Source organism: Aulonocara stuartgranti, assembly GCF_965226115.1.
Source record: "Aulonocara stuartgranti genome assembly, chromosome: 17".
NCBI lineage: Eukaryota > Metazoa > Chordata > Actinopteri > Cichliformes > Cichlidae > Aulonocara > Aulonocara stuartgranti.
Genome location: NC_138953.1, coordinates 26,904,449 through 26,920,000, shown reverse-complemented (window position 1 = coordinate 26,920,000; position 15,552 = coordinate 26,904,449). Strand labels below are relative to the sequence as shown.

General features: G+C 39.2%; 2 protein-coding genes across 2 annotated transcripts in view; one reads left to right on the top strand and one right to left on the bottom strand.

The window, feature by feature from the left end:
* The window catches only part of LOC309692472 (uncharacterized protein), a 5,503-nt gene extending 1,509 nt beyond the window's left edge, over positions 1–3,994 (bottom strand). Inside the window, exons 1-2 of the mRNA XM_082511019.1 lie at positions 3,485–3,994; positions 3,252–3,389 (exon numbers count right to left, since the gene is read on the bottom strand). Coding sequence (XP_082367145.1) covers positions 3,252–3,296 — 45 coding nt within the window. The 5' untranslated portion in view covers positions 3,297–3,389; positions 3,485–3,994. The remainder of the gene's footprint in view (positions 1–3,251; positions 3,390–3,484) is intronic.
* A 2,647-nt stretch (positions 3,995–6,641) lies between these two features.
* Positions 6,642–15,511, top strand: atp6v1e1b (ATPase H+ transporting V1 subunit E1b). Its single transcript, XM_082511020.1, has 10 exons — positions 6,642–6,773; positions 6,900–6,961; positions 9,171–9,236; positions 10,436–10,545; positions 10,801–10,867; positions 10,973–11,062; positions 12,164–12,232; positions 12,436–12,530; positions 12,644–12,731; positions 14,695–15,511. Exons 2-10 carry the CDS (start codon positions 6,929–6,931, stop codon positions 14,755–14,757), a joined length of 681 nt encoding a protein of 226 aa, XP_082367146.1. The 5' UTR covers positions 6,642–6,773; positions 6,900–6,928; the 3' UTR covers positions 14,758–15,511.
* The last annotated feature ends 41 nt before the right edge of the window (positions 15,512–15,552 follow it).

Genomic DNA, 15,552 nt, shown 5'->3' with positions numbered 1-15,552 from the left:
CACTGTTGGGAATGCGGTGGAACAGGAGATCCACATCATGGAGGTGTAGCCAACAAATCTGCAGCAACTGTGTGATGCTATCATGTTAATATGGAGCAGAATTGGTGAGGAGTGTTTACAGCACTTAGCTTGATCCGCACCACAAAGAATTAAGTTAGCTCTGAAAACAGGCTCCCACAAGGTGTACCTGATAAAGTGGATGGTGAGTATATGACGCATTGAAAATAAAACAGGACTTAAAATAAGTGCATTGAAATCCCATGTTAATCACTGATAGGGTCTCTTCTTCAGAAGTGTATTTACCTTCAAGTACATTTTGCTTAGGAAACCTTTGTGTTTTAATAAAACCGTAAATCCAGCACAACCCTTGTGTCTACAATATTTGTCTTAAGTGGTGGTAATTCCTACGTTTATTCAGCTTTACTTGTTCTGAATATGCCAAAAGTCATACTCAAGATCAAGACAGTAGTTTTTTCTTTTTGAGTTGTAAACAAGTCATGAAGGTGCTAATGTTAGACATAACTTTATTTTCTTTACTTCAAAGGACAAAAATACCTCCACTTCCAGGCCTGTGATGCAAAATGTTACCAAGAGGACTGTGCTGATTACATATTACCTCAGTTATTTTCAGATTAGCACCTCGTGTCTCAGCTTAAATCACAAAATTTGTGCTCACTGTTCTGGATGCCTTTATTTAAAATTTAGAATCACAATTCTTCCACTGTGTGCACCCTTAAAAGTCTGTGTGGTGGTGGTAGTACGATAAAGGACACCTACAGAGAGACTACAGTGCATGCTGCTACAGGCCAGAAAAGCACACACTGCTCCAAGTGGGTCCCACTTTTTGGAAAACACAGCCTCATGTCTTCACAAAGACATGTAGTTACTGATACTCTGCAGCACAGCCACAGAATCCCCTCATGGCTGCTACTGTTACAGATTTTACATGTCTGTGCTCTCATTGACATGAGTGAGGGTTGTGATTGGAAAAAGTTGCTCACTAGCTTGTCGTTATTGCAGCAGTCTGTGGCTATCTATAGCCTCGACCTGCATATCTTACTATGTTTAGACACTGTATACATCTCCATCTGTCACCCGAGAGTGGCAGCTCTTTTAGTGATTTCACATGGCATGAGAATAGGGCGAGAGTAGTGACACGAAATGGAAACGATTATGTCGCAGTCTACCTCTAAATTTAAAGGAAATGTTAATATATAATCATATGAAATCAGAATTTTGGAGAAAATATACATTTTTGATAATGGTTAGCACTGTTGTGTACGCATGCATTCAGCCCGAATGTGCCACATAGACTGAAGGTGACCCCCCTGTTCCCAGCTCAGCTTCGCCTGCACAGATTTGTCACCCTCATGCCAGTCCCAGAATAGATATTTTTAGCACGTCTGTGTGATGTTGTATCACATTTACAACATGTGGCCTGTCTGCGTGTCTCGCTGATTTCAGAACATACCTCTTAATGAGCCTCTAACAGTCGCTCTACACCTTGAATTTGTTATATTAGTTCTTAACACAGTATTACATGTTGCGGATCGCTGTAGAGAAAAACAAATAGAGGTAATTAGCGATGCAGAAGTTAAAATTTGATTCAGTTTTAGTAGAAAAGCTGAGGAATTTCCTTCAGTTGATATCTTTACAAAGGAGGCCTATCAAATGTCATGTTTATTATACCGTAATATGACTTCAATAAGGAAATTGTGTAGTGGTTCAGCTGAGTGTTGTTGTCTCATTGTGTTTCTCAGCCATTAGCTGGTAAAACGTATCTCCCACAGTACAAGAAATAAAATTATAAGATAAGATAAGTATCAATCCTGAGGGAAATTCTTACAGTCAATAACAATAGAACCAAGAGCAGAAACACGAACAGTGTGGAGTCACAGAGAGTAAAAACAACAACAAAAAAAACCCCTCAACTGCTAAAAAACAAGGTGCTGAAAAGAATAACATTATGAAAAATAAACATAAATACAAATATGATCATTAGTAATAAGGTTAACACAACTTGCAAATGCAAATAGTATTATTGTAGTAATAATCCTCCTATCTGGTAAAGAACATGTGTTTTATTTAAAGATTGCTTCACTGTTGCTGCTTTAAACGCACATACCTGCAGTTCAAAAACAAGACAGTTTCTTTTGTGTTGCCTCACAGAGGAAAGGCCTTTCCTGTCTGTTATGCAACAGCTTGTAACTTTTTTGTGCAATAAAACCTCTGACTGGGTAAAAACAATAGGAGCCTTTTAGGCAATGGACAAACTTTTTCATTTTAGAGGAGTACCCTCACTGCTGATGTATTTCTTGAGGCATTTATTAGGTTTTGGGGACTAAAATCCTTTATGTTGGGCTGGATTGTCTTTTTTGTTCTTGTGGACAGTCTGCTTTGTAGTAATAAACACCATAAAATGAATAAAATTGTAAGTTCATATATTACACACATTAGTTTTTATCATAACAAAAGCTACAGTGAGCTTTAAAAACATTAGAAGCCAACCAGTTTATTGTTAAAGTGTATTGGTATTGATATTGATATACCTTTATTAGTCCCACAAGGGGAAATTTCATAGCAAATATCTATTTGACTTGGCTCTCCTCTGGAAACAACACCTCTTCTTCGTTAGATGGGGTCAGAAGGAAGGTTGTGAAGGGCTCGTCGGAATGGCCTTTGTTCCTTCTTTTGGTCCAACTTGATAATCATTCAAGCTGGTGCCAGTGGCAAAGCTCACCATTCTTTTTTTATTAACCTTGCTGAGGCTGCCTAAACCAACAAAACACTGCAAAAGTTAGAGTCAGAACTAAAGAACAAAAAAGAATAATAAAAAGTTCAAAGAGTGAGCTTTCAACCCTTCAACTCCACCCCTTCCTTAGAGAGCAAACGCCATCCAGACGTCCTAGTTGCCATATTTCCTCACACAGACACTGTGGCTCTGCGGGCCTGTGCAGCCTTAAAGTTGACCACACAAAAATGTTAAGCCCTGCATGCACACAAACAGACAGCAAAGCTCATTTGTGTCCTTACTTGCTGCTGTGTGCGCCACCTTTCCTTACTGTCCTACTTGAGTAATTGGATTCCCATTGATCCTATCCTAGCTCTAACAGACTTGTGATAAAGCAAATGCTCAGGGAGATTTAAAGCACTCTTTCTGTACAATGCACAATGGGGGCAGAGTGATATTGCATATTCACAAAAGGTCAGCTTTCAATGTCAAAGTTGAAGAGTGAGCTGATAAGACACACCTCCTGTCCATTTCTCTGTCTTGTATTTGTCCTTCCTGCAATCATCCTTCTAACGCTCACAGCATTAAAAGACGCACTCGGCCCCCAAAATCAAATCACAGTCTTAATTCAGAGCACAGTACTCCTTCACGTTTGATCCTGTAGAGGAGTCCAAGATTTATTTTCTGCAAGTTTAAAAAAACAAGAGAGAGAGAGAGAGAGAGAGAGAGAGAGAGAGAAAGATCCAAGCATACCTGTGTCCTCTCGATGAGCTGCTAGATGAGAGATCAAAGTGTGATGTGCATTCAGACACAAATTCACAAATCAACAGATAGGCAGACATGCATGCTGGAGCTGGCACAGGAGTAACAAGGTAGGCAAGCTGTGCAAAAGTCTCTCTCTCCCCCTCCCTCCTTGTCTAGCTCTCTCTCTCTTTTTTCTCTCTCTCTCTGAGCCACCCTACTTCCCAAATCCATCACATAAGAGCTGGCTGGAGAGGAGTCAGCAGTGACTTCCCTGTGAAGCAGGATAAATGTTGTAAGTCAGCTGACTCTGACTCTGAATTAATCAAGGTGTGAATCTTCGTGTTTGTGGTCTCTAAAGGTTGGCAGATGTTAGCGTGAGTAGCATTCGCTTAGGTCAACAGTCTGTGGACTTTTTATGTTCACTGTCCAAACAGCAGATTATCAGTCAGCTCACAGTGTGCACAGCAGGAGCACAGAATGGAAAATGCACGTCAGATGGGGAGAAGAGCCATTTTTAAACCAGAACTTTCCAACTTCTAGTTCCCCCTGCTGGCAAGACACTTCATAAAAGAAGGAGCAACTCCACCAACATGTTTTATTTATTTATCTGCCTTGCACTTATTCTTTTTAACTGTATATATGCCACTCTGCACTCTCAACTACCCCGTGGGGATAAATACAGTTATCTAAATCTAAAAACTATAGCTTTACATTTTAAAACGGAACTCAAGCTCTGTATTTATAATTATCTTGTTTCATCCTCTCATTTCTTCTGCTTTCTCTCTGCTGTTAAACATTTATACAAAGAAAGCAAAATACCACAATAAAGTCTTAATTTTATTCTACAGAGGTATGTTTGAGTTGGTTTGGAAATAGGATGTTAAAGTTGGAACTGCCAGGCAAGAAGAAAAGAGAATGCAGTGAAAGAGGAAACAAAGCGGGTTAGTATGGCACAGGAGAATGCCAACAAAGAAGACCACAATTAAAACCTGAGATGGTTTTCCAACAGTCTTGAAGGAGTTCCCAGAGATGCTGAGCACTTGGTAGCACTTTTGCCTTCCCTCTGAGGTCCATCTCACCCCAAACCATCTCAATTGGATTTAAGTCAGTTGACTGAGGAGACCAGGTCATCTGGTGCAGCACTCCATCACTCTCCTTCTTGGTCCAATAGCCCTTATGTCACAGAGTAGGAATTTGTATTTGCCTTTTATAATTGGTTTTATTCTGATTTTAGTGTTTATTTATGAGTGTAGTTTTTATTTGCATGATTTATTCTGTTTGTATTCCATGTTTTTATATGACATTGTTTTAATCCACTGTGGACTGGCTAGGCAAATTGGCTGATAGCGATCACTTGCTGAGGCATGGGTGTGTCCCGAGGTGGCCTATCAGCTGTTTAAAGGACCTATTAAAAGTGAGCTGGCTGACCACTAATGGAGAGAGGCCCCACATATGAAGAGGAATGCGTGAAGGCGAGTGTGGAAAAGAGGGACCAGCTGCCTGATCGTAGCGTGCGACGGCTCATTTGGAGATGGACCGGTTCCGACAGCAGGGCAGAGGTACACCTCTGCCTGCATTTGTGAATAGTGTCTCCACTGCTGTTCACCAGGTGCAGTCGTGTTGGGAGAGGGTCGCCATGGCCATTAGCCAGGTCAGCTTCCGGGACGATGGTTCTGGCCAGTAAATGTTTACTTAAAGGGCGAATCCACGAGGGGAGCCGCGGTGGCATCGAGCGACAGTGTGTGAGCTGGGCTGGTATGTGACAAGCTAAGTGGAGGGACGAGACGGGGATAGGAGGCTTCTCCTTGTCTGCCTGGGACAAGGCTGGCGTGGTCCCCGCTTTGGAAGAGGAATTTTTGTCCTGCTCATGAACACATAAGGAACATTCATCCTGGGTTGTGGGTCAGTTGCATCGTGGGACTGGGTGGGATTTTAGATGCATGAAGAAAATTGTTGTCATATTAGGCAATTAGGCAGTTTCGTTGTAGCACTTGATGGTCTTTGGGACTGCACTTGGGGACAGATTCAGAGTTTTAGCAATTTTCCAAACTGACTGACCTTCAGTTCTTAAAGTAACAATGGACTGTCATTTCTCTTCCTTTTTTTTTTTTTTTTAAAGCTTAGAGTTCATATTATAGCAAGAATCAAATTTCAAATAATGCTGCCAGCTGTGTACCAACCTGACTTCTGTCCCAACCCCATTAAAAAGGTCAAGAAATTCCACAAATCAACCCTGACAAGGCACACCTGTGAAGTAAAAACTGTGACTACATCATGAAATTCATTCAGTTCATTCAATTCATTGAGAAAAGGCCAAGGGTTTGCAGCACTGGCAACAAAGCAAATGGTGGCTACTTAGAGGATTCTCAAATATAAAACATATTTAGAGTTACTTATCAATTTTTTTTCTTTGCTACATTGTTCCATATATCTTGTTTTATATATTTGATGTCTTTGGTATGTGTCTACAGTTTAGAAAGTAGTAAAAATAAAGAAATGAGAAGGTTTGTCCAAACGTTTGACTGGTAGTGTATATTCGAAAACATAACTCCTATTTTGGAATATTGAAGATGCCATAGTGTGATATAGATACGAATAAAGCTAATATAAAGAATATATCATTATATGATTTGTGTTTTCTTACTTCCCCCAGGGAATATAAAGGTATTTACTTTCCTCATTTCAGCATAGACAAATACAGTTATAGTAATATTCAGTAATATTGTAGAAATAAACAACTCTAAATAACCTTTTCATATAATTTAAAACAGCTGTAGTAGCAGGCTAATAAAATAAAAAACAAAAACAACCAGAATACAGATAAGAACTTTATCCTGAGAAAATCCTAAGGGAAACTACTATTAACACAGTAAATGTAGTAAAACAACTACAAACAATATTATTATGAAATACATAAACATTATTATATGAATAAAATATAACAAATATAACATTTTAATTGTTACATCAACTCAACCTTAAACCTTTTTTTAAACTGTAGCAATAAAGATTTTTGTTAAGAGATAATGTACAGAAATAAATATATTTATATTTTCTAACTTAAAAACTGATAAGTTATAGTTACGTTTATACTTCACTGTGTCCGTGACACGTTGAAAACTGAGTAAACAGCCACTTTTTTCTTTATTCACTCGTCTCGCTCCTTCCTCGCACTTGACGACCTCTTCCGCCGGAAGTAAACATCACGTGACTCTGAAAATCAGCTGATCCTCCGTAGACATCTTTACGAGTCACGACTGCGGCGATTAATTCAAACCGTCTTCTCTGTTGTTCTCGGGTACATAAATGCCGCTTTAAAGCTTAAATGTTGGGATTAATTTCATTTTCTGAGTAATCGCGGTCTCTGTTTCCATTTAGCGGTTTTTATTATTCGTGATTTTTTAATTCTTACTTTCTCCGGCAGGCCCAGGCGGATCTTTGACAACTGCAGCCATGGCGCTGAGCGATGCCGACGTACAGAAGCAGGTAATGAACCGTTTTCACCTATATAAAGACACCATTTTAACGCTTGTTTTCGCTCGTTAACGAAGCGACTCGTTAGCCTGTTACAAACCTGAGAAATACTTTCAGCCGCTGTAGGATTTACAGGAAGTCGGTGTGTCAAAGGAGAATGACATTGAGAGAGCTGCATAAGGGTTAGCACTGAATTAAACACAAACGGCACCTAGAGGACAATATTTGTTCTTTAAAGGGGTGCTTTTTTTTTTTTTTTTTTTTTTTACATAAAATTGACACTTGGACCCAAATAAGCCGCTATTTCTGCAGCTGAGACTTAAGGATGTGATACTGAGGGTCATGCATCTCTGCATGATCACATGATGAACACATGCCAAGAAGGAGGAACTTGGAGTGAGTGAGCCACCGTGTTCTCACTGGAAATCTCCTCAAATATGGAAAATAAGTCTAATAAAAAGTTCCCACTGTACACTGCCATGACCAGGGATTTCTATATCAGTTGGCTGTTTGACACACATTAATAATATATTTAATTTTCAACAAATCTTAATATTAGCTACTTTTGCTGTTATTTAAATAGTTTTGAAACAGCAATTAAAGTGGCAATAAAGGGTTATGGGTTAATAAGTTTTTATATGTTATACTTTTATTTGGTGTCAGAAAATATGATAACACATTCTCAAAGGCCAATGTTTTCCCGTGTATCATGGGGTACCAAGTCATGAAGCAAAAGTGATAATTATGTGGCTCAGCGGTCATCATAGTACCATTTTGGATCTTATGGCAGGGAAACTCCCCAGTTCTTAATCCCATCGAGGATTGATTCCTAAAAGGCAGGAGGATGAGCGGAACTTTGAGCTCTGATAAGTCAAGAATGGCTCATTGTCAATCAGAGGAGGGTCAACACTGTAAATACTGACACCGTCCAATATGAAATGCTCATGAGTGTCCCTCGCTATATCTTAGAAATGTGTAAAACCATAAGTATAAAAGTTTAAGCACTAGATTGTATGAAACACAGAATTTGTGTGAAGCCATTGTGGAATTTCTAGTAGTGGGCCATCAGAGGGCGACTCTCCTGGCTGCCAAAACCCCCCAAAAAGATTCATGGTTGTATAGAAATCTGTGGGGAAACAGCTCCTATGTGACCTCAGTGGACACTTTCCTGATGACTTCGTGGGCTCAATTCCTAGTTTCGGGTTACATCGAATAATACATGAAGTTCATTATCTGAATTAATAGAGTTGCTGAACAGTGAGCCCGTGGTTTAAAATTATAGTTTTAATTTCCTCAGTGAGATCCATCCCTCGCTCATCACCTGTTTCTTTGCACAGTTGGTAAAATGACGATGTGCAACAAAATTCACAAACATTTTCACTGAAGCGATGGAAACCGCCCTGGCTTAATCTCATCTTTACCACCCCAGTAAAGATTTTAAGATGCCCTCTCTACCCTTAATGATGAATTTTTGATACCTCAGTACATATCTGTAAGGATGTGATTGGAAAACCATTAGAATAGTTTCTGGGTTTATCTAAGAGTAGCTGCATCACTAACTGCTGATGTACACCCAGTCATTTTGTTTGTAAGCAGGCCTGAAATAAGACAGAAACCGCTCAGGTCAGGAAAGGGAAACAAGAGGTATCCCTAATAGGATTCAAAGGAGGAAAGGTATAAGAAATCGCTGACATTTTGCTTCATGTACACTGAAAAATAACAAAACTCACTGATATCCTGAAGTATTTGTTAGACGTTTTTTTTTGTTTTTTTTTTTTGAAGGTGTCTTTTTCCTATCTCAAACCAGAGATGACACACCTCACACAGTAAAATGTACTAATCTTTATGGGATATCTTGATGTTTACCAGACTAATGCTTTGCTATCGTTTTACCAAAAGTTTAATGATGAGTTTCATTTCCAGTGTATTGCATTAGAAAGGAAAGTCACAAGTTGCATTAGGTGCAAATCTTTTTTTTAATGTGAAATAAGCTAAGTATATTTGTCATGAGGGTCTTTGAAGGCTCTGAAAATATCTTCAGATCAACAAAGATCAGATCTAATGTTGTTTAAAGATTAACGTGTATTAGATTTTCCAAAAATCGGATTTGGAGCGAAGTGAAAATAAAAATCAAAGAAGCTGTTTCTATGGGATCTAAATTTTATGGGTTTTTTTATACAACACATGCTTGTTTTTAGTTATATTTTGTTCCCATCCACAGATTAAGCACATGATGGCCTTCATCGAGCAGGAGGCAAATGAGAAGGCGGAGGAAATTGATGCAAAGGTATGAAAACACATCACCACACAGTGCTGTGCACAGATATCAGGCTGGATAGATTTTATGTCTTTATTCGTGAGTCAAAGCTGAGGAAAGACAGGGAATTGGACTATGTGGACAGACATTAAAGGTCACCTGTAACTTTGTCTTCATGTAATTAATGAACTTAATGTTTAGAAGCATCAGGCCTCCTGGCCCCCATCAGACTGTGTGTCATTACATAGATTTATTTAATTGTTTTGTCTTAAGAGGAGAACAAAAAAGCAACAAACCAGCTAATATATGCAATCAATTATTTTTTAAAATTGCAACGTCCATCAGCGGACAGTGCACGTAGTGAAGGAGGACATGTAGAGGGTTGATGTGACAGAGGGTGGTGGAGAAGGGGGCGGATGATGGGAGAAGTCCAAAGTAGAAGAATATCCATCCATGTTCTGCTGCTTTCCAGATGCTCTCCTCAGCCACACTGTCTTCCAGCCCCCATTACTTGTGGTGTTGGTGTTGCCCCCCCCCCCCCCCCCCCCCCCAAAAACCTATCTGTAAGGGAGAACTGAGAGACCCATTGGAGGAAGCTCATTCCACAGTTTGTAACTACAAACTTCTATTTTCAGTCGCTACCAGAGCTCGTGACCATACAAGTCACCTGCATCATGTAGCTGAGGGTAGAAACGTGAACAGAAGGGGAAATCGGCATTGTCACAACAGTCATCTTTACTGTGACATTCTTCCAACTCCTCCAACGACCCAGAGTGGGTTCTCCAACTTTTTCCGGATGAGAGCTATGGCCCCAGGCTAGGAGGTTCCTGCTGTAAACCACTTCAGGGCAAGCTGGAGGTCACCTCAGGGGTGATCAGTGCAGCCCTTGTAGACTCCAACACCAGTCAATCACCATTAGGTGGTGCTGATGCTGCATGCTTGCATTACAAGATGATATGGATTGCTCTCATTGTGTCACATATGATGGTCCACAAGTTCCAGCAGCCTCAGGCACTATTTTACAGCAAGGAAAGCTGATTATGAGAAGAGTTGTGTGTGTGTGTGTGTGTACATATAGTAACCTTCGTTGTTTAGTGAGGTTCCCAAAATATTTTCATGTTTCTCTTACATTATTAGAGAAAAATATTCTTTTTAAATGTCATTCTTTATGTGAAAAAGATTTCTGTTTGCCATGAATTCCTCTGAGCTACCTGTGTCTCTTCCTGCAGGCAGAAGAAGAGTTCAACATTGAGAAGGGCCGCCTGGTCCAGACCCAGAGGCTGAAGATAATGGAGTACTATGAGAAGAAAGAGAAGCAGATTGAGCAACAGAAGAAAATGTGAGTCGTGGCGAGACATCACAGGACACATCGTGCCTATCCCTTCTTTCCTTCCTCCTTTCAATCTGGCCTTTTTAAGAACAAAGAAACGGCTGTAATGTGACAGAGTTTCTGTAATTTTATTTAGCCACTTCACCCAACAGTACCTCCTCTGTGACCTGCCTCGAACAGTGCCAGGGTTAAGAAAAGAGCAAACACAGTCTCACTTTGGGATATAAGCAGGACCAATGTGTGTGTTATTTGTCTGCTTAACAGTCAGATGTCTAACCTGATGAACCAGGCTCGACTGAAGGTGCTGAAGGCCCGTGATGATATGATCTCGGTAAGTCTCTGTCATCAGTTTATATACATACGAAAGATGGGCTGGTTAAATATCACAGCTGAGAGTGCAAACAGAAGAGATCAGGTGTGTTTTTTGTACCCTCAGGAAATGCTGAATGAAGCTCGCCAGCGGCTCGCTAACATTGCAAAAGACCCGGCCAGGTATTCAACTCTTATGGATGGACTGATCTTACAGGTTGGTTTATACTCCGAGGCCTGCCCGCTAACATCCCTCTGACCAATGAAATTTACTCTGTAAAACAAGTTCCATCTGTACTAAAAGATTTCAGCTATTTTAGAGCAGCAGGATCCTCATTTGTGTCCCCAGAATGTGAGAGGGGGGCTGTGACCCTGCCATAATAACATCACTGCACTGTAAACACAAGGATACACACACTCTCAGCATAAAGTCCAAATATGTTTTACCTCTGGCGTGAAAAATAAAACTTTTAATGACATATTAAGTTGATTTCACCGAGTTTTCAGCTTTTTTTTTTTTGTTTGTTGTTGTTGTTGTTGTTGTTTTCGTTTGCTTAAATTCAATAATATCAGCAGTTATTAAATAAAAACGGGCCTAACACAGCTACTTAGTTACTGTATATCTCGTAGTTGCATCAGTTATTTTTGGACAGATTGCCTGCCACTGCAATGCATGTGGATCCTTTTAATTATTGTCCTTGTGACTTCAAATTTATGTAATGAGTCACTTCAGCTAATTTATCATAAATTAAATAGATAAATAAAAGACAATGATTTAGCATCTCCTCCTTCTGATTCCAGCAGTGCAGAAAGCTGGGATGATACCTGAAGAGGTGATCTTGTAGAGAAGACCAGCCAGACTTTATGATCATATTAATCTTGTCTGGCCAATCAGATAAGCTAATTATATTCTGTTTAGTAAATATGCGGTGGTATTTCACTAATACAATGGATGTGGATGCAATTAGGTTGTGTTCCTCTGGATAATCCCCTAAGAACACCGTCTCCAGTTTAATTTGTTCTGTAAAAACAGCCCAAACTTCTATAACCCCCCTGGAAATGCCCCTGCTCTTGTTAAATCCCATCTTTTAATTGTGAGGTACCACAAGACACAGGACTATTTATAAAGCATTCAGGTAGCCTCTAGGTATTAATAAACCAGTGTGGAAGCGCCTTAAATATACTTTCTGGAGGGCTTACATTGTGCTGATCCTAAACTTTATTGTATGATACAGAAAGGTTTTCATGATATAAAAATATTTGTCATTCTATGCAGATATTTAAAAACTAAAATAACATAATAACCGTCTCTCATCAGGGGTTTTACCAGCTGCTGGAGCCCAAAGTCACCATTCGCTGTCGTAAACAGGACATACCGCTGGTGCAGGTGAGTAAAACAGAAGGTGTCTCTTTACCCTTTTTACCCTGCAGTGCAGTATCACCTGCCCTGCTGTGGGCAGTGTGGGGAAAACCCAGTTTCAAAGTTATCATGTTTAATGATACGTGTTCAGTTACTGAAGGGAAATTTTGTGCTGATCCAGTTGTTTGTATCAGATGAAATCTCATCCCAAACTTCCTTGTACCCTTCAGGCATCCATCCAGAAGAACATTTCCATATATAAAGCAGCCGTGAAGAACAACATTGAGGTCCGCATTGACCAGGATAACTTCCTCTCCCCTGACGTGTAAGCAGAATCACATTTGAACGACAAACCAGTGATCACTAAGGGGAAGTTCTCTTGAAAACTTAGCCACCTCTTAATTTGAGATCAAAATGTCAAACTTTTTCTGCATGCAGGTCTGGAGGTATTGAGATCTATAATGGAGACGGGAAGATCAAGGTGTCCAACACTCTGGAGAGCAGACTGGACCTCATGGCTCAGCAGGTAGGAAATGCATATCTTATCATTTTATCTTTCTTGTTTCACACATTGTAAATGCACTAGTTTACTCTAACTGCACATTATTCTGTTTATATATAACAAACTTGCATTTTAAATCATCGTCACACTGGTGGCATGGTGTTAAATTCTTAAAATGTACGCAACAGAGAAAAAGTAAAACAGTATTCTTAACATGCATTTGAAAAAATGACTTTGTTTTAATACCAAACTTCATTTTTCAGTGCAATATTTTTTCTGTTTCTGTTTTAAACTTTAAAAAGATACACAATGCTTATGTTCGACGAAATTTGAGGCTTTTAATAAATAAACATTACCTACTTTGAGACATGTCACTATATTTACCAATATAAAGAGTATGAAGATAGTTACCATCTCGCTGTAGGCTAGTTTTTCATTTTGAAGTTAATATCAGTGTGTTTAAAAGAGGTGAGCAATATTTTTTTTTTTTTTTCTAAAAATTCAGTAAAACTACACTGTAGTCACAGAAAATGGTCTTGCACTTCATCCAGTAACATACTTCTTTTTACTCTGTTTTTATTTAGTGACTTTATGCTATTAACTGTAAATAAAACAGGAAAACAAGTTTTGTAGTGTTTCTTTTTCATTAGTATTGCACATTTACAGAGGTGGCAGAGAGCAGAGTTATGACAGATGGAATATTAAGTCAGTACAGTAGTGGGTGTTCAAGAATATTCCATATATTCTAACTTCGATTTTAGTAATTTGCTGAATCAGCTTGTTAGGTGACAGAAAAGTTGAGGATTGTGCAAAAGTCTTGAGCCACCCATTTTTCTTTATGTTTTGCTTTTAAGGAGCCACAGTTCTCCAGGCTTTCTGAAGTTCTGTCAAAGCTTTGCTTTGGACATTGGAAGCTTTTTCACTCATTTTCAGTCCTGCACCTGACAACGTTTTGTTTTTTTGTTAAGCCACTTAACAAGAATCTGTGAATCACACATAAGAAGGACACCTAACCCAAGGGAAGAACCAGTGTTGTCTGCATATAACAGATAAACTATATAGTCCCAAATAACAGTCTCAAGGTGCTTAATATTAAGAAAGAGAAACTGAGAAAAGGTTGAGTTATGCCAAATTACTCAAGAGCTGGACTGAAAATCCAGTGGCAACAGGTCTTATGGAGGTGAAGCCACATTTAAAATTTTTGGTTTAAATTGTATCGTATATGTCCGGAGGAGGTCGGGAGAGAAGTACAACAGAGTGTCTACTGCCGTCTGTAAAGCACAATGATGGTTCTGTCAGTGGTGTTGGAGTTCTATTTAAAATTGATGCAATTATGAATGCAGAAAAGTAGAATCAGATTTTGATCCACCATCCAGTACCATCTGAAAGCATCTGACCGGCAACAGCTTCATTTTTCTACATGACAATGATCATAAACACACAGCAAAAACAAACCTGGATAGAGAAGCACACAGTGGAACATTTTCAGTCATGGATCAGACTCCAGAGTCCAGACCTCAACGTTATTAAAGCAGTGTGGGATCATCTTAACAGCCAACATCCAGAAAAGAGCTTTAAGTGTCCTTCAAGAGGCCTGGAGAACTGTTCCTGAAGACTTCTTTAAAGAGAGTTGAGGCTGTGAAGAAGAATAAAGCTTGTCACACTAAATACTGACTTTCAAGTTTGTTGTACAAACTCAGTTTTTACCTTATTTACTGTATTTCCACCTTTTTTTTTTTTTTTTTTCTTTTTTCTTTTTTCTGGATCAATATAAAGAAATTAGGAGGGGCTCAAGATTTTTGCACAGTACTGTAGTTAGTTCTAGCTGTACTTTCTCAAATGTACGAGGAGTAAATTGAACGTCTTCTCATTTTAGATGTTTGGTCATTCAATAAAAATGTAAATGTCTCCTCTCAGGGTTTCGGTTTTATAAAGAAAGTTACTCTGAGATGATGGTTGTTGGCTTATCCTGTCACTCTGTTTGCAGATGATGCCTGAAATCCGAGTGGCTCTCTTTGGTGCCAACCCAAACCGCAAGTTTATGGACTGAGAACCTCTGCTGTACGAGAGAGAGAGAAACACTCCTTTTAATTTTTTATTTTGTCATATAAAAGACGTCATTCCTTTGTCTGTGAAATTTCTGACGCAAAAAAGATGTTGTTGTGTGATGTATTGCTGTATTTTTTTTTCTGTGCATTAAGGGACATGATAGATGCTGCAACTCAACATTACAGATGTGTACAGCTGTAAGCACTGGTTTGCTCTGCTGCTCCCATTCATGGGCCTCAGTTTACACTGATCAGTCAGGGAAGACGGGATCGAGTGACTGGCTGGATGTTAAACAAGTTGTCCTCTAACTGGATTAGTTTCATGACAAACATAGCATCTGTGTCACGGTTTTCCCAGTTTCATTACCCTCTGCACCACATTTTTGGTTGCATGGAGCATTGTGTTGATAATAGGTGTCTGCTCCAGCCAATCGCACATATATATATACATATATAGGCTCGCGCGCACACACAAAAATGGAATCCATAGAAACAAAACTGAAGGTTGGATATGATCTTAGAGTTAATTTATTCCTGTTACATCAACTGTACCTTCTCCTCCTGTCATGAATTAAAGGAGTGGCTGATATCATTCCAGAGGGTGCCCTGTATGTATATGAGGTTTCCAGATTAAATTATATGTATGTGTGTGGTGGTTGTTTGTTTTGATTTCTCATCTTTTTTCTTTTTGTTTTTTGATTGTCTCAAATTCAAAATGTTTTATTGTGGGAATGTGTATAAAGTATAAAATCTGAACCATTAGTATTTCCTCTCTTCTTTTTGACTCGCACATTGTT